General features: G+C 40.1%; 2 protein-coding genes across 3 annotated transcripts in view; both read left to right on the top strand.

Moving 5' to 3' along the window:
* The first annotated feature begins 2668 nt into the window (after positions 1-2668).
* Positions 2669-10243, top strand: LOC135548369 (eukaryotic peptide chain release factor subunit 1-like). Its single transcript, XM_064977899.1, has 11 exons — positions 2669-2817; positions 3159-3267; positions 5646-5821; positions 6034-6173; positions 6451-6589; positions 6676-6866; positions 6995-7124; positions 7222-7404; positions 7519-7583; positions 7817-7964; positions 8758-10243. Exons 2-11 carry the CDS (start codon positions 3182-3184, stop codon positions 8838-8840), a joined length of 1341 nt encoding a protein of 446 aa, XP_064833971.1. The 5' UTR covers positions 2669-2817; positions 3159-3181; the 3' UTR covers positions 8841-10243.
* A 2686-nt stretch (positions 10244-12929) lies between these two features.
* Positions 12930-24655, top strand: part of fbxw11b (F-box and WD repeat domain containing 11b) — a 36716-nt gene continuing 24990 nt past the window's right edge. Inside the window, exons 1-4 of one of the 2 annotated variants that reach the window (XM_064977898.1) lie at positions 12984-13029; positions 17175-17225; positions 24034-24093; positions 24405-24627. In XM_064977898.1, the coding sequence (XP_064833970.1) occupies positions 24046-24093; positions 24405-24627 (271 nt within the window). In that variant the 5' untranslated portion in view covers positions 12984-13029; positions 17175-17225; positions 24034-24045. Of the gene's footprint in view, positions 13030-17174; positions 17226-24033; positions 24094-24404; positions 24628-24655 lie in introns of both variants that reach the window. The other variant, XM_064977897.1, reaches the window with a different exon arrangement.

Here is a 24655-nt window from a genome sequence, read left to right as displayed (position 1 = left end):
AATATATTTAGATTTGTTTAACACTTTTTTGGTTATTACATGATTCCATGTGTTATGTCATAGTTTTGATGTCTTCACTATTATTCTAGAATGTAGAAAATAGTACAAATAAAGAAAAACCCTGGAATGATTAGGTGTGCCAAAACTTTGGACTGGTGCTGTATATATAAATTGTTTTATTAAATGTTTTGCTAATTAGGTGGGGCTCAAAACAGGTGGGGCTCTGCCGCACCTTCCCTGAATGACTGGTCGCCACTGACTGTCGACAGTCTGAAAAAAAAGCTAATATGAAATACACATTAACCTTGACTAGCCAGTCTACTGTAAGGTCGTAAGTATCTAATGGAAACCTGTACTTCCTCTAGATAGTCACGTTTGATCGTCTTCTCAGCGATGGATCGCAATTGTCTTATTAAAGGGGAAGCGTCCTATTATTCTCAAAATGACATTCTTCGGAAACAAAACTGAACGCAACTAATATAATTTCTCAAAACATAGATGAATGGCTAAATTACATTAAACAGCTAATACATATCATAATAACCAAATATAGCCTAGTAATAACTGGATATAGAGAGAAAGCATGCCAAAGTAGAGCTTGACAGCTTGTAGTCCTAAAAAACGGAAATTAGTTACCTCTGGTTCGTTCAGCCATTCCTATAGGGAAAATTTATGAGGAAATAATAGGTTTTGGCATTAACGCCGAAAGACAAGCTTCAAATCAAATCAAATTTTATTTGTCACATACACATGGTTAGCAGATGTTAATGCGAGTGTAGCGAAATGCTTGTGCTTCTAGTTCCGACAATGCAGTAATAACCAACAAGTAATCTAACTAACAATTCCTAATCTACTGTCTTATTCACAGTGTAAGGGGATAAAGAATATGTACATAAGGATATATGAATGAGTGATGGTACAGAGCAGCATAGGCAAGATACAGTAGATGGTATCGAGTACAGTATATACATATGAGATGAGTATGTAAACAAAGTGGCATAGTTAAAGTGGCTAGTGATACATGTATTACATAAGGATGCAGTCGGTGATATAGAGTACAGTATATACGTATGCATATGAGATGAATAATGTAGGGTAAGTAACATTATATAAGGTAGCATTGTTTAAAGTGGCTAGTGATATATTTACATAATTTCCCATCAATTCCCATTATTAAAGTGGCTGGAGTTGAGTCAGTGTCAGTGTGTTGGCAGCAGCCACTCAATGTTAGTGGTGGCTGTTTAACAGTCTGATGGCCTTGAGATAGAAGCTGTTTTTCAGTCTCTCGGTCCCAGCTTTGATGCACCTGTACTGACCTCACCTTCTGGATGATAGCGGGGTGAACAGGCAGTGGCTCGGGTGGTAGATGTCCTTGATGATCTTTATGGCCTTCCTGTAACATCGGGTGGTGTAGGTGTCCTGGAGGGCAGGTAGTTTGCCCCCGATGATGCGTTGTGCAGACCTCACTACCCTTTGGAGAGCCTTACGGTTGAGGGCGGAGCAGTTGCCATACCAGGCGGTGATACAGCCCGCCAGGATGCTCTCGATTGTGCATCTGTAGAAGTTTGTGAGTGCTTTTGGTGCTTTTGGTATCGTCCTTGCTTAGGAGATCTTATCCGTTTTATTCTACGAAATAATATCAGTCAGCAAATATTACCTTTAAGAATTGCAAATCTCAGTGGTAGCTGTTGAAAGGAGGATGGCTCATAATAATGGCTGGAAAGGCGCAAATCGAATGGCATCAAACAAATAGAAACCATTTGTTTGATACCATTCCACTAATTCAACTCCCTTTCCAGCCATGACCACGAGCCTGTCCTCCCCAATTAAGGTGCCCCCAACCGCATGTGGTAAAGCCTTTAGTGTTTTATTTGATTACATAAATGCTTCAAAATTCACATAAGTGACACTAGCTGATGAAGATGATCTCATAGATCAAAACGTATCAGATCTCATAAGGTTGTGTTTACCACAGACCTTATTTTTTGGCTATTATCCAAAAACCATACAAAAACTCCATTCATTTCCACATAGGCCTTGGTCAACAAGCATTGGTGGATTTCATGGTCTACAAAAAAATGCCATTACTATTGCTCTCCATAGGCCCTTCATGATCCCAATGCATTTAAAAACTACACCATGTCAAGTCCAGTAGAAATTGTGTTTGGGACAGTAAGAAAAACAGTTAACATTGGACTCTGTCATAGCCTATGAATAGAATCCAGAGTTTTACCTGACCAGGTCAAGAGAACAGGAAAAACTCCAGCCCCCTGAAAAGACGTATGAATTTTGCCACATCACTTTTGAAACTGTGGTGCCAGCTCTGAGTCGGTTGCTTCAGCCTTACCTCACAAACGAGCCCATTGATTACTCTTCTTAACATTGGGTTTTAAACCTAAACCTTACCTCAACCCTAACTTTAACCACACTGCGAACCTTATGCCTAACCCTAAACTTAAAAGAAGACCAAAAAGCACATTGTTGTTTTCATAAATCTTTAAGATTTAGCCAATTTGACTTTGTGGTAACTAGTGGGAAACCATTGGTATTTGTACTTGCTTTTTCTCTGCTCCACCCACCCACTGTTTAGCCCAATGAAAAATCTCTAAATCAACCGTAACTATGGCGTTTCCAGGAAGTAATCCCCAACCGGAATTATTCCAGCCGCCTCCCCAACATGACATGAGGGCCCATTGCACCATGCGTACTAGCAAGAACAAACCGGCTTGAGTGGAGCTACTACTCGACAACGTCAGGCGACAACTACTAAATAGCTGTCATTTGAGAGATAAAGTGCAGACAGAACGGCGCTTTGGGGCAAGTACAGTTGCGTGTTTTTGAGTGGTCATTTTGGGGATTTGGTGTTTGGTTCATATGCATATTATCGTTCTAATAACTTTGACATTATTCAGCAATACTTGAGCAGGTGGACTCTAGGGCCTGAGTAGGATTTAAAAGCCAGGAGATTTTCCAACCGAGACAGACACATCACCCGGTTGCTGACTAGATCAATTGGACCAATATTATCGTCCTTGCTGTTGTGGAAATAGTTAGAATTGTTTAATGTTGCTATATTTGTCATGAGCCTTAGCACAAGTCGCCCGTGTTAACTCGTTATCGCTGTCCGTCTTTTAATGCTGCCACTACTACCCTTCCAGGTCCTGAATAGACAACGGAAGAAATGGCGGACGACCCCAACGCAGCGGATAGGAACGTGGAGATATGGAAGATAAAGAAGTTGATCAAAAGTCTGGAAGCTGCTCGGGGGTACGTGTGGACATGACAAGTGCATGGGGTTGTCAGTGACTTTCTTCGTCTCATTGAACCAGTAAACAAGGGGCTAACTTAGTAGCTAACTAGCTACTACCTATGTGGAAGCTAGTACAAGGCCCATACAAATTAACATTATCTAGCTAGCAAATGACGTTAATAGTTTTAGTATTTATTTCAACGCGTAACTAGCTAGTTAACTTGGCGTTGATCTACGTAACGTTAGCTAGCTTGCTATTAGTTGTGTAACAAGAATGACTTCTTTACCTTCAGCTACCAAGCTGGCAATGCGTGTACTGGTGGTGTCTGACATTCACAGTTAGCTAGCTGATAATACAATCTGAATCTACACTTTGTTTTGGTTTTAACAATCTCATAGCTGATGCCCAACGCTATCTAGCTAGTCTACATTTAAAGAAAGAGTGACAGTGGGCAATTTTGCTGCTTTAAAGTAAAATGTGATGTAATTTCAGGCAGGTTTTTGCTGACCAAGTCTTGACCAGTCAGTGTCACATAAATAGGCCTTTAATAGCTGGCAATAGACCTGTCACTCAGCCAGAGTAGCTGACAATGTAGTTTAATTTAGAGCAAAGGGTCAAGCAATTCCTAAGCATTACTTTTGACCTGGATCCAACTTGGGAACTTCGCTTAGCTAAATTTCACACCTGACTTGTGCATGAGCACTCTTTTGCCCTGGGTGGTTATCTATATAGTCCAGTGGGTCAAATTGTTTAATGAATTCAGTCAGTGTACAGAATACTGTGACCTTCACCCCCTTGACTAAGGAGAGCAACAAGTTTGTATTGTCAACATTGTGGGCAAAACAAAAATGTGGAAATATGAAGACTGGGAAGGTCACACTCCCATTAGGCCTGTAATAATGTCCATCTGAACCTGCCATAAGAGCTCGCCTTAGAGCGGTCGGGTTTGATGTTATAGTTGAATAAAAAGGATATGCCTGGCTTGCTTGGGAAAACAGGATACATCTAGGGCAGGTTAAGCAAGTCGTGACCTGTGGTTTCTGTGTAGGTCAGTGGGTCAAGTTGTTTAATAATGAGTTTACCTAGTGCACAAACTACTGTGACCTTCACCCTCTTGACTAGGTACAGCAACAAGTTTGTAATGTCAACATGGTGGTCAAAACCAAAAAAACGTGGAAATACTACTTGGGCAAGGTCACACTCACTATAAAACCGTCTATCTTTTTACAATTATGGCCAAGCCTTAATGCTATGTATGTATTTGTAGGTATGTGTTAGTGCTTTAATACAGTACTAACAAGTAATTGTTAAAATATTGTTCATGCAAAAAACTCTGGTTGGTAATTAAGTCAGTCTGGATGCGCACACGCGTGCATGTCTGTACATGCGCGTGGGAGATATGACGAGGAGGAAAATTGCTGCTGGGCTTAGTTATGTTCCCTATAAAAATTGATCTGATTGATTGTTAATTATCATGTGTTGAGTTCACCCTGTGTAGAACTTCCTGATTTAAAAGCATTTGCAGAAACCTAAAATATTAAAACTGCTCACATTCTTGTGTTGAGAACATTTGTAACTCTGTTACATTTGTAAGCCTGTAAAAATGTTTTTATTTTTATGTAGATGCTAGCCATGGCGTGACCTTCACCTACTTTAGTAATGTCCTCATCTGAAAACCGGTCGTAAGAACTTGCTTTAGAGCAGTCTGGTTTGATGCTATACTTGAATAAAAAGGACATGCTTTGCTAAACAGGACTCCTTTACATGAAAGGCAGGTTAAACAAGACAACCTGTTGTTCCTTTTTGAAAATATATTTATGTGTGTGTGTACTTTTTTGTGAAATCCAATTGCTAGTTAGTCTTCCCATCGCTGCAGCTCCCGTACTGACTCGAGAGGCGACGGTAGAGAGCAATGCGTCCCCCGAAACACGACTCTGCCAAGCCGCACTGATTCTTGACACAGTGCTCACTTAACCCAGAAGCCAGACACACCAATGTGTCCAAGGAAACACAGTCCACAGGCGACCGTGTCAGCATGCATGCTAGAGCTCGATGGGACAAGGACATCCCGGCCAGCCAAAACCTCCCCTAACCCGGACAGCGCTGGGCCAATTGTGCGCCGCCTCATGGGTCTACTGGTCACGGCTGGCTGTGACCTAGCTCGCGATCGAACTCGAATCTGTAGTGACGCCTCGAGCACTGCGAACCAGTGCGTTAGACCGCTGCGCTACTCGGGAGACCCATGTTCCCTTTTTTTACAGTTGTAAAAGTTTAAATAAATAGCTTGCAGACATTTTGCCTGAGTTACTTTGCAGCTTATTTTACAACTCGAAGGAAGTGTTAGAATATGACTTGTTTTTAAAAGTGTGTTTAATGCAATTGATCTCCTCTCAGGAATGGCACAAGTATGATATCCCTGATCATCCCACCTAAGGACCAGATCTCCAGAGTGGCCAAGATGTTGGCTGATGAGTTTGGCACTGCATCCAACATTAAAAGCAGAGTCAACAGGCTCTCTGTGCTTGGAGCCATCACCTCTGTACAGCAGAGACTCAAACTCTACCATAAAGGTGTGTGAAGTCAGGTTGTAACTACTATCTCTCCTGTATTAAGTAATTTGGGGTGGTCCTGGCTGGGTTATGGCCATTTCTCCATTCATTCTAGTGGTCTAGAATACAAGCATTTTGCTACACCCGCAAATAACATCTGCTCAACACATGTATGTGACCAATATATTTTGATTTGATCTCTGAGCTCCAACTTATTTTTTTTTACCCTGCAGTGCCTCCCAACGGCTTGGTTGTGTACTGTGGCACCATTGTGACTGATGAGGGCAAAGAGAAAAAAGTCAATATCGACTTTGAGCCTTTTAAACCCATCAACACTTCTCTGTATCTCTGTGACAACAAGTTCCACACAGAGGTAAGGTTGATCAACACCCCTCTGTCCATTATTTTCTCACCTCACTATATATTTCCCATTGGGCTATTTGACTGGGAAATATGGAGTTTTGGATTGCATTGCACTATCGAAACAACACTTCTAACGGTATCACGATTGTGTTGCTTGTTTTGGTGAAGAAACTTGGCTTTGTGTGTGTAGCGTGACGTTAGGTATAGCCAAAACAGTCAAAATATTGACCACCTTTCTAATTTGATTTAAAAAATTATATTACATGCATTTTCTGTCTCTCTCCCAGGCTCTTACAGCATTGCTCTCAGATGACAGCAAGTTTGGTTTCATTGTGATTGATGGAAGTGGCGCCCTCTTCGGAACCCTACAGGGCAACACCAGGGAGGTGCTGCATAAGTTCACAGTGGACCTACCCAAGAAGCACGGTAAAAGCCCTACATTCACATGCACTCATGAACACAATTACAGCCTGTCCCCACACAACCATGTATAACAAACAGCTCTCTTTCAGGCCGAGGAGGACAGTCTGCCTTGCGTTTTGCTCGTTTGAGGATGGAGAAGAGACATAACTATGTGCGGAAGGTGGCAGAGACGGCAGCCACGCTTTTTTTGTGCAACGACAAGGTCAACGTAGCAGGCATGGTCTTAGCTGGTTCAGCTGACTTCAAGACGGAGCTCAGCCAGTCAGACATGTTTGACCCGGTCAGTAACTCCAGACCCACCATTCCAGGTCTTTCTGGTACCATTGTCAGCATTGCCATTGTAGCATTTATATGCCTGCTATGTGATCTGTTTGTTCACTGATGACTGTTTGACTCGTGTCCATTCAGAGGCTTCAAGCTAAGATCCTGAAGCTGGTTGACATATCATATGGTGGGGAGAATGGCTTCAACCAGGCCATTGAACTGTCCGCAGAAGTGCTTACCAATGTCAAATTCATCCAGGAGAAGAAACTAATAGGTACTTGTATTCAGTACATCTGATCTGTTGTTAATTTGCATGAATGCCTACTCCATCCTGTTGTCATATTGATAATATAGAGGACCTTTTCTCCCAGGTCGATACTTTGATGAGATCAGCCAGGATACGGGGAAGTACTGCTTTGGGGTGGAAGACACACTGAAAGCCATGGAAATGGGTGCTGTTGAGATCCTGATTGTTTATGAGAACCTGGATACCATGAGATACATCCTACGTTGCCATGGAGCAGAGGGACTTGCTATGGCGGAGAAGGGTACCGGTATGTAAATGTGCTCGACACATACTACAAAGTGCCTCCAGTTGAGGGATTCTTGTCTTAACATGTTTTTATTTCTTGCCCCTCTGTTCTGTTCAACCTCTTCTACTGATTCAGATGAGAAGACGTTGTATTTGACGCCAGAGCAGGAGAAAGACAAGTCTCACTTCACAGACAAAGAGGTCAGTGAGGAGTCATTATCTTTCCATAACCAACACAAGTGTATGAAGGAATTTCTGTTGTGGTCCCAGATTTTCTAGAGGACCTTAAAATGTGATGTAAGCAAAAATTGAAGAGAAATTTAATCTACTTCCTGTGTTCGCATCCACCACTTTTACATGGTGAATTCTCATCACAAAAGGATCTCCTCCAATTTTTCCTGTTCAATTTTTTGGTTGTGGGTTTATTTCTACAGACTGGTCAGGACCATGAGCTGATCGAGAGCTTGCCATTACTTGAATGGTTCGCCAATAGCTATAAGAAGTTTGGAGCCTGTCTGGAGATTGTCACTGACAAGAGCCAAGAAGGATCCCAGTTTGTAAAAGGCTTTGGTGGAATTGGGGGTAAGGGTTTAAGTATACATTCATAACTAAATGCTTTTACTATTTTGGGTGGGTTTATTCTGGGTTCATGCAAATAAATAAACATGTCAGTGTAGATTAGCAGTGTAATGCACCTCTGCAGAGTAATTATACTGAACAAAAATATAAATGCAACAATTTCAAAGATTTTACTGAGTTACAGTTCATATAAGGAAATCACTCGCCCATATGATACCATACACGTGGACTGCGGTTGTGAGGCCGGTTGGACGTACTGCCAAATTCTCTAAAACTACAGAGGTGGCTTATAGTAAAGAAATGAACATCATTAAATTCTCTGGCAACTGTTCCGGTGGACATTCCTGCATTCCGCATGCCAATTGTACTCTCCCTCAACTTGAGACATCTGTCATTGTGTTGTGGAAAAAAACTGCACATTTTAGTGGCCTTTTATTGTCCCTAGCACAAGGTGCACCTGTGTAATGATCATGCTGTTTAATCAGCTTCTTGATATGCCACACCTGTCAGGTGGCTGGATTATCTTGGCAAAGAAGAAATTATCACTAACAGGGATGTTTATTTTTTTATTTTACCTTTATTTAACTAGGTGGGCAAGTTGAGAACAAGTTCTCATTTATAATTGCGACCTGGCCTGTAAACAAATTTGTGCAACATTAGAGAGAAATTAGCTTTTTGTGCGTATGGATTTCTTGGATCTTTTATTTTGGCTCCATAAACAAGGGACCAACACTTGATATGTAATGTTATTTTTTTTTTTTTTTGTAAAACTATTTATTTGATTTATTTTTTACAGGGATCTTGCGGTACAGGGTGGATTTCCAGGCCATAGAGTACCAAGGAGAAGACGATGAGTTATTTGATTTGGATGACTACTAGGTAGTTGAGACTGACATGAGGGAGAAAAAAAAAAAATCATCAATTGGAAGGCTTTCCCTGATTTGACCAAGACTGATGGAGGGAAAGCAAGTCGTCAGGAGAGAGACCTGGACCTTCAAACAAAAGAGATAGACGTGATACCGTATATCAATGGATCCCTGACTAGAAGCAGTGACTCCATTTCCTGTTTGGAGGGAGCTTGTCTTGGTTTGTTTCTCTCCACTTAATGACGGATTCAAAGTGACTGACAGCAAGGCCATGCTCCTCCTGCCTGCTTGGCCTGCTCTAGGCCACAGTGATAGAAACCTGTTTTTCTCATCACTCCCTACTTTCTTCTTATCAATGCAATTTCCCTCTATTTTTTTGTCTTTTTTTACTGGTACTTGCTGCTGTTGTGTTTTATGAGATTCTGATTATTTTGTTTTCCTTTTTTAAATAAAATGTAGTGGGCAGGGAAAGAATAATTCAATTGGAACTGCTTGACTTCCATATCCTATCTTTAATTCAGTACCTGCTTTGTTTTGTCCCATTTCCCCCTCTGGTAATTTATCCACTGTTGCAGGTGCTGTACTCTGAGCCTATACTGTTCTCTTGTACCTGTTTTCATTTCGAGGACCTGTGTCCTTTATTACTCATACAGACTTCCCAGAGCTGGGATTTAGAATTGTACAGCTACATTGTCTGTTTTTATATTGCCTTGTACAATACACACTCTCACCAATCTGTCTCATTCAGTATAATGAACCATGCCCTCAGTGCTGTGCACCATGCATACTTTCATGTTCCCCAGAGGCATCTGTGTCCAATGTTAACTGTGATTGATTGTCTGAATTGCACAGTGACAGGAAACTGACCAATCTGAGAGCTAGTGTGGTGGTTGTTAGGCAGTTGTGTGTGGCTTGACTTCCAGGCATATTACTGGTATGAGTAATCCTCTAGTTCTATCGACATCAATTGAAACTTGAATGTGGATACTGTCAATACAAAAGTTGAGTGCAGCCCCCCCCCTTCCCCTACTGTTACATACTGTTGGATTGAAAGACTCCTGCCAAGCTCTGTTTCTCCCTACCAACAAGTCACAGAACATTTTGGTCAGAGGCACTGGATGTTTATTTGGGGGTATTTGTGGCTTGCATGGTCTAAAAAAAGAAATTGTCAGCCTGAATGTGAGATAGATATATAAAAAAATAAGCTTTAAGGGCCTTGACTATTGTCTGAATCTGGCACGTAAGAATGGTGTGTTGTGATGGTTCTCCATAGTTAATTTTGGGGCACAGTGAGCAGTTTTATCTAGTTATGAATGTGAGTCTACTTTGCAACATCAAGCCCATATTATGACATTTTCTAGATTTCATCTGTCACCATTTTGTATGAGACGTATTAAATGTCCTCATTGTTTGCAAGTCTGGTGTCAAGACTTTTGGTTGCCCAAGTGGATGTCCTATATTTACAGAAAATGAAGATTGTGGGAGCTATTTCTGCATATTACCTTTTTTTAACCTTTTATTTTAGACAAGTCAGTTCAGAACAAATTCTTACTTACAATGACTGCTTACCCTGGCCAAACCCTAACCCAGATGATGCTGGGCCAATTGTCCACTGCCTTATGCGACTGCAAATCATGGCCAGTTATGATACAACCTGGAATCGAACCAGGGTCTATTTTCCCCCCTTTTTTTCACCTTTATTTAACCAGGTTGGCCAGGTGAAAACAATTCTCATTTACAACTGTGACTTGCCCAAGATAAAGCAAAGCAGTGCGACACAACACAGTTACACATGGAATAAACAAACATACAGTCAATAACACAATAGAACATCTATATACAGTGTGTGCAAATACGGTACGGCAATAAATAGGCCATAGTGGAGAAATAATTACAATTTAGCAATTAAACACTGTCGTGATAGATGTGCAGAAGATGAATGTGCAAGTAGAGATAATGGGGTGCAAAGGAGCAAAAAAAAATAACAGTATGGGGATGAGGTAGTTGGATGGGCTATTTACAGATGGGTTATGTACAGGTGCAGTGATCTGTGAGCTGGCCTGACAGCTGGTGCTAAAAGTTAGTGACGGAGATATGAGAGTCCAGCTTCAGTGATTTTTGCAATTCGTTCCAGTCATTGGCAGCAGAGAATTGGAAGGAAAGGTGGCCAAAGGATGATTTGGCTTTGGGGGTGACCAGTGATACCTGCTTGAGCGTGTGTTACGGGTGGGCGCGGCTATGGTGACCAGTGAGCTGAGATAAGGTGGGGCTTTACCTAGCAAAGACTTAGATGACCTGGAGCCAGTGGGTTTGGTGATGAATATGAAGCGAGGGCCATCCAACAAGAGCGTAAGGTCACAGTGGTGGGTAGTATATGGGGCTTTTTTGACAAAATGGATGGCACTGTGATAGACTGCATCCAATTTGTTGAGTAGCGTGTTGGATGTTATTTTGTGAATTACATCGCCGGAGTCGAGGATCAGTAGGATAGTCAGTTTTACGAGGGTATGTTTGGCAGCATGAGTGAAGGATGCTTTGTGGCGAAATAGGAAGCCGATTCCAGATTTAATTTTGGATTGGAGATGCTTAATGTGAGTCTAGAAGGAGAGTTTACAATCTAACCAGACACCTAGGTATTTGTAGTTGTCCACATTCTAAGTCAGAACCGTACAGAGTAGTGATGCTGGTCGGGTGGGCAGCGATCGATCAAAGAGCATGTTTTACTAGCATTTAATAACAGTTGAAGGCCACGGAAGGAGTGTTGTATGGCATTGAAGTGTCCAAAGAAGGGCCAGAAGTATACAGAATGGTGTCTATCTGCGTAGAGATAGATCAGAGAATCACCAGCAGCAAGAGCGACATCATTGATGTATACAGAGAAAAGAGTCGGCTTGAGAATTGAACCTTGTGGTACCCCCATAGAGACTTCCAGAGGTCCGGACAACAGGCCTTCCGATTTGACACACTGAACTCTATTTGAGAAGTAGTTGGTGAAGCAGGCGAGGCAGTCATTTGAGAAACCAAGGCTGTTGAGTCTGTCGATAAGAATGTGGTGATTGACAGATTCGAAAGCCTTGGCTAGGTCGATGAATACAGCTGTACAGTATTGTCTCTTATCGATGGCGGTTATGATATCGTTTAGGACATTGAGCATGGCTGAGGTGCACCCATGACCAGCTCGCAAACCAGATTCAATAGCGGAGAAGGTACGGTGGGATTCGAAATGGTCTGTGATCTGTTTGTTAACTTGGCTTTTGAAGTCCTTAGAAAGGCAGGGTAGGATGGATATAGGTCTAACAATTTGGGTCTAGATTGTCTCACCCTTTTGAAGAGGGGGATGACTGCGGCAGTTTTCCAATCTTTGGGGATCTCAGATGATACGAGAGGTTGAACAGTCTAGTAATAGGGGTTGCAACAATTGTGGTGGATAATTTTAGAAAGAGGGTCCAAATTGTCTAGCCTGGCTGAATTGTTCAGATTTTGCAGCTCTTTCAGAACATTGGCCATCTGGAGTAGTGACACCTCTAGCCCTTTCTTGTCTTTTCTTCAGGGGTGTGGAGTTTGATTCAGGGCTTATTCAGTACACACCAAGTAAATATTGTCTTTTGCATTGTTTTTTTTTCATTGTTCAGTGTATTGGTACATCACTGATCTGTGAATAATACACTGTTCTCTTCACTGCTAAAAGGGAAATGTGTTACATTAATCAATGTCCAACCCTTGCCAACATAATAATTGCTAAGTAGAATGCATCATTATACTACCATAGCTATAAAGAGTTAAGCCAATTTGTATTTATTTCACTATCAATCATCTCCCCAATCCCAGGCACAGTATAGATTCGCTACTCTTTACATCATGAAGGATTGTTGTAACTAGTCTTTTCGAAGTGGAAGTCATTTATATATCACACAATCTGCGCAGCACTATGCTCAGGTAGACCCGCTAACAAGCACACATCTATGTCTTAGCAGCAGAAAAGAGCCAACCACGAAATAGCACATGACAACAACACCTTCATTATAATGTTTGACCAACCAAGTGCATCTATGCTTGAGTGAACCCCTCCCCAATCCTGTCTTCTGTGACGTCATATCAGCTGCAGGCCGACGCAGGGCTGGGTTTCCATTTTTCGCAGCGAGTGAGTTTCGGGGAACAAGAATATGGAGCCGGAGATGGAGGACAAAACGTTGGAGCAGATGGTGAGTTTTGAAACGGATTACTCGCTGCCTCATATTTATGTGAACGTGTGTCGGTGGACGTAATATGGTAGTATCTCCCGAGAGCGGTTTCGATCGAAAGGATTTGGAACTGACCGGAGGGTCGAGATGACAGACAAAATAGATGCTAACTAGCGTTAGCTAGTAGTTACCTAGGCTAGCGAGCAGAGGTAGGGCCCAATGTCCGTGATCTAACATTAACCAGTGGCTTATGATTCATTATTCTAGTTAACAGCATAATGTTTTGGGGAATGATTGGGAAACGAGTGATTATCATCCGAACGGTAATTTAAAGGTCGACATGACGAAGATTGATTAGGCAAGTAATAGTAGAGGGCCGTGAAGTGGCCCCGTCAGATGCTTGCTAGTTACAGTTAACCAGTTTAACTATATGTAGGAAAGTAAACTGGGCGATTGGATCTCACTGAGTCTCCGCTGCGCCGTTTGTCTGGCTCAAACAAGTTAACGTTAACCACTGCACAAGTTATCAGATCAAACCTAAAGTTAGGGTTCAGATTAATGTACCGGTTATTGAGCACATAACTAACGATTTGTCTTAGGTAAGGTAAGATAGCTACCCAGATAGAAATGTATTCATTGCTAGCGTTAGCTAAAACAGACACTCCCCACCCGAGCACTGGAGTTCAGTATCTGGCATTGTGAATAAGTGGTATTTTAATAAAGCTGCGCAGAAGGAAGTAACGTTGGTTAACTACCAGTAAAGCAAATGTCAGTTAAGTCACTACTACGTTATGTTGAAGCAGATGGACGGCGTTAAAGCTACATTTTACGAGTAGGTAGGTAGCAAGTCCGTATGACAATCTCATCAGGCAAAAATTAGCAAGGCTAACTGGATTCGTTATTCAGAATGATACAAAGGGTTGTTTGGATCGTGGATGTTGCTTGTGGGACAACTTCCGCCGCCATACCAGCCGACGACGTGGTATGTCCACTGTCCCGCAACCCAGGCAGGAAATTCATAACCTTCATCTTCCTCGGGGAAAAAAGCACCTACACAATATATTTTTTGCGTACTACTATTTGGTTTGCAACAGTTGGGTTTGTCTCAACCTACCTGTTTTACCTCTACGACCTGTATAACAATGTATCATTTTACAAACGTGTTCTCTCCCACTGCAGTAGGCAAGCCCAAGAATGAAGGTGAAACTAATAATTCGAAGGGCCTGGACACCAGTATCTAGATACTATTTAGTATAGCGATACTATTTAGTATCACTGCAACAAAACGGAAGTGTATTTAACTTCTTTAGGAAACAGCCCTATGTTGTAATCCAAGCTGCAGTCCATACACTTAAGACACCCTATCCCCCCGCCCTCAAATTAAGTGGAGACTTCTGATGACGTCTGACGAGTATACACTTGCAGGGGGAGGAGGGAATGATTAAAAAAAATCTATTAACAAATATCAACAGAGAAAAGGAATAGTCACATGCATACACACAAACTATTTACATTGCCAGGAATCCTAAACGGACTAATCGTATTCATTAATAATTCAAGTTTTACTTGCCTTTTTTAAAAATGTATTTAATTATTTTAGTTGAAGTAGTGCCATATTGTTTAAATTCATTTATAAAGTGAAAAAAGTTAGGTTTTGAATTGGACCATTTACATTTGTGAATATGAAATTGACCTAATAATATTAGTAGTTGAATTAAATATACTATAACTTTATCAGTGTCAGAATTTCTGAAATAAATCATATCAAAACCATTAACTTGTACAACCAGGCCTATATTAAAAAAAAATAATAATAATCTATGTCAATCTGAAGAAATCTACAATAAATACAGGCAAAACAAATGCAATATGGTCTCCTTCTCCACTCCACAGAAATTACATTTATAGCCAATATTCAGCTTGAATATTTACAAAACATGTTTCACAGGATAAATTCTATGTATCATTTTAAATGAAACTTCCTTTACCTTGTTACTGATACATATTTGTTAGCAATTTTCCATGCTTTCCCTAGTTGTATGTCACCATAGATATTTAACCAAAATAACCTTGCTGAGGGAATTGTAGTATCACAACAAAACAATATTCCTAATCTGTTTATTACTACATTTATCTTTGATGTTAATATTGCCAATTCATTTATTTTTATGTACATCTATGTTACATCAACCACAGAGGAATTTAAAAAAAAAAAAAAAAAAAAAAATATATATATATAACCCCCCCCCCCTGGAATCGCATCACAAAAAATTGCATATTCTTTCAGGGTTTTGGGAATTTAAAACTTATCAAGAAATTCCTCATATGAGAGTGGATTTCCATCCTCATTCAGTAACTGACCAACCAAAATAATTTTATTCCTAAAGCAGTTATGAAAAAAAATACTTACTTTTAAATCGTATATCTCTGTTGTTTCATAGAAAGTATCTGTGAGGGGAAAATGGTGTTTTATATGCTAACATCCAAGCTAAAATTGCCTGCTTATGGAATTTGGCCAATTTTACTGGGATTTTATCAACATCAAAATGACATTGAAGCAAAATTTCTAAACTGCCAACGGAGTCAAATAAATACTTAGGGAAGACATTCCAAATACTGTTCTGGTTCTTAATATACTTCAGAATCCAGTTTATTTTAAAAGTATTATTTAGAGTATTGAAATCTAAAACCTCAAGACCTTGTTCTTTGGTATTAGTGAGAATATCTTTCTATAGATAGTGAGGCTTGTTCCTCCAAATAAAATTATAAAGAATCTTATCTAAGTCCTTTATAATTTTAGGGGATAATTCAAGCGATAACGAGACAACCCGATCTGGATAACCCTTCAGCTTTGGACAATAAAACCCGACCGTATAATGAAATATCTCTCAGCAACCAGAGGTTAAATTTATTTTGTTTTTTCAATGGGGTTAAAGTTTAATAATTCACTCCTTTGTTTTTCATCCTTGCATGTAACAATTCCAAGATAAGTAACCTTATCTTTAAATGAGATACCATATACTTCTGGAAAAAAACAATCCTTGAGTGGAAATAAGACTGACTTGTTGATATAAATTTTCAAACCTGAAACTAAGGAAAGGTATTCAATACAGGAAACTGCTTCAGAAACCTCATTCCTGTCTCTCAAAAAATATGGTGGTATCATCAGCCAGTTTATATAGTTTAAATTCATTGCCAAGAGCTGAAACACCTTGAAAATTCCCTTTCTTGATATGAAGAGCCATAATTTGAGTAACCAATACAAATGGACTAATTGTGCAGCCCTGCCTAATGCCACACCCAATATTAAATATGTTGGATGTCCCGTGAGCTAATTTTACAGAGCTAGGACAACCATGATATAAAGTTTGGACTGCTTTCAAAAAAGTCACCAAACCCCAAAAAACGTATTGCTTTGAATATAAACTCATGTTCTACAGTGTAAAAAGATTTATAGAAAACAACAAACATAAGAAAACTGTCATCAAGGATGGGGTCATTATAGTCAATCATATCTAAGATCAACCTGATGTTATTACTAATGTGTCGACCATGCATAAAACCTGATTGTTCTTCATCAATTATGATGCAAGCCTTGTTTGAACCTCTTAGCAAATACAAGGGCAAATAATTTCCCATTATTTCAACTGGCTAATGGGTCTCCAGTTGTCGATATAAAGACTGTCCTTATTCGTTTTGGTAATCAAAGTAATTACACCTTGCTTTAAGGAAGCCGGTAACTCCCCTTATCCTATTGATTCTTGGAACATAGCAAGAATGAAAGGGATCAATTGATCATTGAATGCTTTATAAAACTTGCTTATTAAACCATTTCCAGGGGACCTATTTTCATTAAGGCTTTTAATGCAGTCTCAACTCAATTTCAGCTAACTTGTCACAAAAATCCCTGAAATCTTTAGCATATCTTAGCATATCTGTATTGGAAGTTGACTAGGCTGATGTATCCAGATTCTGATAAAACTGGGCAACATGCTGAGATATTTATTTTGGATTTTCATTGGGAGTATTATTGATCATTAATTTACATATGGAAGTGTTTTTGCCTGCCCTTTTTTCTAAATTAATTAAATATTTTGTATTTTTCTCTCCCTCTTCCATCCAATTCTGTCTGTTTTACAAACGCTCCCCGGGCCCTTTCCTCGTAGATACAGTCTAACTGCATTTGCAATGGTGATAGCTCCAGTAATTCCTGATGAGTGAGTTCAGTTTTTTTGTTGTATAATCCATTATTTCCTTTGTCATATTCTCTCTCTCTTGACACAATCAATTTCTTTCCCCATTAAAATAGCCAAAAGCCTTATCAAATTTCATTAGCCCACAGTAACTTCTAAACCTATTCATAACACAGGCACAATTCCACTATTTATCAGGAATTCCTGCTACATCCTTCTTAAATACTTAATTCTCTAGTAACGTCTTGTTAATTTTCCAGTAATCTTTAATTACTTTTTTTGTTTACAAACCATGCATATTTATCTTTATTGAGATCCCTTTGTGGTCTGTTAAAATCGATTGTTCAATTGAGTCTGCATCAACTTTGTCAGCCATATCTTCAGATATCAGCCAGAAATCAACACAGCATGGTATAGATACATCTTTGGTACTCTATGTAAACATCATCTTATCTGGGTTCTTATATCTAGAACACCTAACTGTAGACATGTATTCCTTATCTCACAAACAGAATTGCTATCCTTAGGAGGCCATCTTTCTAAATAATCATGTAATACTCTATTAATGTCTCCACCCCTTTTACTTTGGCCAATGAAAATTTAGACATAATTGTACTTATTTTCCTCTCAATGTCTATAAATAAAATAGTTACTTGACTTGTTATTGGTAGCATAAATATTTACAACAATTAATTGAATGTGGTTGACATCTACCAATAATATAATCCATCTCGCTGTGTTATCTGCTTCATGACTCAATATATGACCCTTAAAAGTTGCCTTTTAAAATAGCGACACCTGCAGACGGTTTCGTACCAAATATCATTCCCCCATTGACACTTCCAAAACACAGTATCTGTGGAACAGACATGAGTTTCTTGAATTAAATAAGTCTGCACTTTTACCCTTACAATACAAAAGTAAAGATTTCCTTTTCAAAATACTACGGATTCTCCTGGCATTAATAGAAAAATCAAATTAACATTTACTATTACAGTGACTATATGAAGAATATTAAACTTGTGTAGGTTCACATGAAGTGGGTTCTCACAAAGAAAAGTTCTTACTAGTTGCAAATAAAAACAGTCCTTTGCACCACGCAAGTGGTTGACCTACATTTTATATATATACACATACATACAGTTGAAGTTGGAAGTTTACATACACCTTAGCCAAATACATTTAAACTCAGTTTTTCACAATTCCTGACATTTAAACCTAGTAAAATGTTCCTGTCTTAGGTCAGTTAGGATCACCACTTTATTTTAAGAATGTGAAATGTCAGAATAATAGTAATTTATTTCAGCTTTAATTTATTTAGTCACATTCCCAGTGGGTCAGAATTGTGCGTACACTCAATTAGTATTTGATATAATTGCCTTTTAAATTGTTTAACTTGGGTCAAATATTTCAGGTAGCCTTCCACAAGCTTCCCACAATATGTTGGGTGAATTTTGGCCCATTCCTCCTGACAGAGCTGGTGCAACTGAGTCAGGTTTGTAGGCCGCCTTGCTCGCATTCGCTTTTTCAAATCTGCCCAAAAATTTTATATGGGATTGAGGTCAGGGCTTTGTGATGGCCACTCCAAAACCTTGACTGTGTTGTCCTTAAGCCATTTTGCCACGACTTTGGAAGTATGCTTGGGTTCATTGTCCTTTTCCAAGGCCCATTTGCGACCAAGCTTTAACTTCCTAACTGATGTTTTGAGATCTTGCTTCAATATATCCACATAATTTTCCTACCTCACGATGCCATCTATTTTGTGAAGTGCACCAGTCCGTCCTGCAGCAAAGCACCCCCACAACATGATGCCGCCACCCCCGTGCTTCACGGTTGGGATGATGTTCTTTGGCTTGCAAGCCTCCCCCTTTTCCTCCAAAAATAACGATGGTCATAATGGCCAAACAGTTCTATTTTCTTTTCATCAGAAGAAAAGTACAATCTTTGTCTCCATGTGCAGTTGCAAACCGTAGTCTTTTTTTATTGCGGTTTTGGAGCAGTGGCTTCTTCCTTGCTGAGCTGCCTCTCAGGTTACGTCGATATAGGACTCTGTTTACTGTAGATATAGATGCTTTTGTACCTGTTTCCTCCAGCATCTTCACAAGGTCCTCTGCTGCTGTTCTGAGATGGTTGATTTGCACTTTTCATACACAAGTACGTTCATCTTTTGGAGACAGAACGCGTCTCCTTCCTGAACGGTACTGAACGATATGACGGCTGCATTGTCTCATGGTGTTTATACTTGCATAATATTGTTTAAACAGATGAACCTTGAGGCATTTGGAAATTGCTCCCACGGATGAACCTGATTTGTGGAGGTCTACAATTTTTTTCTGAGGTCGTGGCTGATATCTTTTGATTTTCCCATGATGTTAAGGAAAGAAGCACTGAGTCTCCTAACCGACTTGCCAAAACTACAGTTTATTAACAAGTAATTTGTGGATTGGTTGAAAAACAAGTTATAATGACTCCAACCTGAGTGTATGTAAACTTCCGATTTCAACTGTATATATATATACATCCATACAATTGCAAATAACATTGTGCCATTGATTGGTAAAATGAATAGCCATCAAGCTAACATTAAGTGTCAGTGTGAATTTCCCTGCCATTTAAAAACACTTGGCTCACACGAACAATGCTCTTCCTCAAGAAATATCAAGATTTATGAGATGCAAATAATACTCAGTCCTGCACAACTCACTTGATAAATTCAGCAGTCAACAAGCTAGGCGTCAGTGTTAATTTCCCTTCCATTAACCAAATCCTTGGCTCCCCCAAAGTAAGAACTTTTCCCCTCCCTTGTTCTCTCAATCATCGGCCACAGACGATTCCGAACTTCTTTGTCAAATGCTGTCAGATCCTCCTTGAACCTCAACTTGTTGTTCTTTAAATAGTAATTTTTCTTTGCACTTTTCCATGTCACATCCCTCGCTGTCCTGGAGATGAATCTCATGATCACTGATCGTGGTGGCTGGTTGTTTTCCCCATCTCTCAGCCTATCCAGGCGGTGCACTACACCCAGAGAACCTGCAACAACGTTTCGCCCCCTCCTCCAGGACTATTGCCCAGCAAATGTCCTTCACTCTTGCTTTGATATTCTTGTCAGAGTTTTCTGCTATTCCATAATTCTGAGATTCCATCTCCGATCCTACCGGTCCTCCCCATTTACCTTTGACTCCATTTCAGTGAGTTTCTTCTCCTGGTTTGCAACCTGAATTTTCAATGTTGCGTTTTGCTGCTTCAGAGTTTTTACTTCCTCGGCATTAAAATCAATTGCTTTCTTCAGGTTAACGATGCTGATAGTCTTCTTTTTCACCAAATCCATGATGTCATCTGCGCTCTCTTTGATTTTTGCCCTGGGGATGCGGACGATGTTTTCCTGTAGCTAGCTCAGTGATGGTTCACTTCTCAGCTTCTTTGGAAGTTGCTCCTTGGTTTGGGTATTTGGGTATGAATCACATTCACCCCCCTTTTTTTACACTGCAAGCATATGAGGGAGTTTCAGCAATGCCTCTTTTCTCCTTGAAGTTTCAACATCCATTATCCCAGCAACAGTTTGGTCATGTCCTGATTCCATGATACTAGCTATGAAGACGTTAGTGAGCTAACTTAACATGCTGAAACTTTTCGATAGCTAGCTTGTTTGTTGAAAATCGTCAAATATAATTCAATGGTTTGATTAATTACAAAATTATTCATGGCTAGACAAAAAATTGCAACTGAGAGAAGCCTAAAATTGTTCCTCAGATAGAAATGTTACACCCTCGTGCTACACCCTCCCATCTTGAGCCCCCTCCTCAGGGAATGATTTTTAAATGGACCACCCTTGCCCAGAAATTCATCACTCGTTCACCCCGCGATAATTGTGTTTTCAACCCTGGTAGATTGTGGGTGCTTTCTAAGTGCTGCAGTCAATTATGATTGCATGTCTACTTATTTACTATGTAATTATTAATATACTCCTACTGTGTGATGGCTAACTAACATTCATCTGCCTAGCTGGAACTTCTGAAGAAGGAAAATGTTTTATTTCTACAATTTCCCAAAGCTAACCAAACATTACTTTTACGAGACGTATTTGTGCATTAGTAGCACAATTTCTAACCTTTCTTAGTTAGCTTTTACTTACACTTGTATGTTGACTTCTCCGTTGATGTTCTTTTTATTTTTTTAGCAGATGTTCCATTGTTGTGAATTGAATTATGGGCAGTTTCAGGCCCCGGAGTGATCATAATTGTACACTCGCAAACTCTACTAAAAACTCTATAAAAAAAATCTACTAAAAACAGGGGCTAAGGGGCTTACGTGCAAACCTCCCTTGCTTGGCTAATCATTTGGACCACCCTACAAGATGGTGATGGGGATTCCCCCAAGGGCATAAGGCAAAGTGGACAAGGTTGGGTCTTTTATGAGTTTGAACCACTGCCCCAGAGTCGTGTTTTTTTTTCTCTGAACTATAGCACAAAATATATGACATAAAGCAGGAGTTTGTTTGCTTCGTATTTACATTCTAGCCCTGGAAAAAATATTGCATTACTGCCATCCCCCTCTACCACTAAGAAACCATAAACACTCAGAATTCCATTTTATTAATTAACCAGCACAGTGCATCCTGTGTAGGCCTATTCGATATGATTAGAATGACTTAGTTATTTTCACCAAGTCATTAATTCTAACGACCAGCCAGCTTGGGTCGCAACTTCAGAATCCAAAATGGAGCCGATATGGGCCTGCAGGCAAGGGAAATAATGTCTGAGTTGGTGTTAGAGCTCACTTAATAGTTATTGGCAGCCCCTAACATGGAGATCGGAAAGTGATGGAGTACCATTTTAGCTGGCAACGGTATGAGTGGGACGTTCCATTCTCCGCCAAAGAAGAGGCAAGTGCTGGCTGTCATCAACCTGGCTCTACCATGGATAGTTTTTCCAGTTTTGTGCCATCAATGGAAATGTCACTAACCTCACCAACTAGCTTGGTTAGTTCTGACTCTAACAGCAGTAGTTGCCTATGTTGGCCTTTTGGAAATGTATTCAATCATTATATATTTAAGTTCTTGTCTCATCATTGAATCTCTGCTTGCTTGCGACATGACAATGATTTGTTTAGCATAGCAATGTTGAATGAATACAATTTAGAATTGGATCAAAACATGAGGAAATAACGAGCAAGCAGCCTGCTTGGTTAGCAGCTTCAGGATGCAAAAAAAACAAATTTTACCTTCTCTCTTGGTGGGCAAGAAATGTGCCGCCAACTGGAGAAAACCGATTTTGTGCCCAGTTATCTCTCACTTCACCTCTTCCTCTCTGTAACAGCAAGCTAGTTTATTTTAGGCCTGCTATGTTAGGTTAGCTAGGCATTAATATTAGCTAGCTACCAAATCAAATGTATTTATATAGCCCTTCGTACATCAGCTGATCTCTCAAAGTGCTGTACAGAAACCCAGCCTAAAACCCCAAACAGCAAGCAATGCAGGTGTAGAAGCACGGTGGCTAGGGAAAACTCCCTAGAAAGGCCAAAACCTAGGAAGAAACCTGTACCTGTAGACTATATTTTTGATTTAGCCATCCATAGATTGCTGTCATCCGCATATCTTATAATATATCTAGCCACTGACAGTGGTTATGCACCTCCATCAGTGCATTTGTTCCAGTCAGTGTTCTTCTGTTTTGTCACCTTAAAATCTTTGTCCATGTCGATCATTCCTGTTTCCACACAATATGTCACTGGCACTATCTTACAAAGTGACATGAGCTGCCTAGTCCTGTGCTTTTCTATTGGACAGAGCATGCCAGTCTAAGCGTGTGTGACATATGTTAGGCTAGTGTCATATGACACTCACTTAAAGTTGCAATATGTAACTTTTTGGGGCGACCTGACCAAATTCACATAGACATGTGTTATAGAGCTGTCGTTCTCATTGAAAGCAAATCTAAGAAGTGGTATATCTGTTCTATGTGCACTATTTCTATGCTTTGCGTTTTAAGTTTCATTTTTGCATCTTACTTTTGGTTTTGTACAAAGCTTCAAACAGCTGAAAATACATTTTCTGTAACCAAAAATAATGTATTTCACAACGGTTTCGATGGTACATTGATACTTTACACTAGCTTGTTTTGTCACACTGAAATTAGGCTAACTATTTGAATTTTAGCAACCAGGAAATGGTGACGCAAATTATTATGATCTTTATTTTTTGTGGATACAGGCAGGAGTAATGTATGCAACATCAACTGCATGTGTTTTGGCAACACGCACATACTGGAAGGTTCAGTTGTAAGTAATTTGTCGCTCCAGAGAAACACCCTCACGCTTCCAGGAGGACAGTAAGGCTGATAACATTTAGACACAGCCAGGACACACACACTCATAAAAATGGGGTGGCAATGAAACCCCTCAGGATACAAATGTTGCCATCCATAGCATTTCCCAGTTCTCCATATATTTTAAATGCTGTTATTATCAGTCCATCTGGTGTTATTAGGCTAAATCATAAATTACCTTGCACAGCCAACCTAACAAGGTCTGATTTCATGTCAATCTTTTGAACACAGATTTCAAATTGATATGGCTCTACAGGTCTGGAAACGGCGCAGCTGTTAGATCAGCCATGGATTCTTCCCTCCCGACGCTCAAGGAGTTAGTTTACTTTGACTGACAGCTTCTTCAGATGAGAAATTATGGCAAGCCTCTTAGCCTGGCATTGTAATTTGGTCCCCGTAGTAAATTGGATTTTGTGCAGTTTGGACCAGAAGGTTTGGGCTGGCTGTTAATGAATAGTATGTGTCTCTTGATGTACTAATGGCCTGTCGCTCTCTCTCCTCCCCCTCAGAACTCCACTTTCATGGACTCCCAGACAGATGAACGATCAAAGAAAACCACAGTGTTCAAGGTGAGCAAACTGTCCAGTGAGTATACTAATGCTAGACTACAGTGTAGCCTTTAAGTCAGAAAAACACTTCTCATAGCACAATGTCTTCTTAGCCACCGATTTGAAAAGGCAATCCACATGTACCAAAACCATACTCAACATATAAAGCCAGTTTCCCAGACACAGATTAAGAATAAGATTGTCAAGGAATCCAGCCCATAGAGTTCTGTACACTGTTTAGCAGGATTAAGGCCCAAAGCCCATCTCTCATTTGACAAGAGAGCCATGTAGACTGAAGCTCTGGTTTATAACCTATCCTCCTCTGTGTTCAGACGATCACGAACGGTCTGATGACGGGCTCAAGGAAGCGACCATCGGAAGGGAACTATGAGAAGGAGAAGGAAGTGTGCATCCAGCTGTTTGACCAGTGGTCTGAGGCTGACCAGGTGGAGTTTGTGGAACACCTGATCTCACGCATGTGCCACTACCAACACGGCCACATCAACTCCTACCTCAAACCCATGCTCCAAAGGGACTTCATCACTGCACTGCCAGGTATGGTACTCACTTGCTCTCGAGAACC

Source organism: Oncorhynchus masou, chromosome 11, assembly GCF_036934945.1.
Source record: "Oncorhynchus masou masou isolate Uvic2021 chromosome 11, UVic_Omas_1.1, whole genome shotgun sequence".
Taxonomy (NCBI): Eukaryota; Metazoa; Chordata; class Actinopteri; order Salmoniformes; family Salmonidae; genus Oncorhynchus; species Oncorhynchus masou.
Note: the sequence above shows the minus strand (reverse complement) of the source record. Positions and strands in the feature narration are given on the sequence as shown.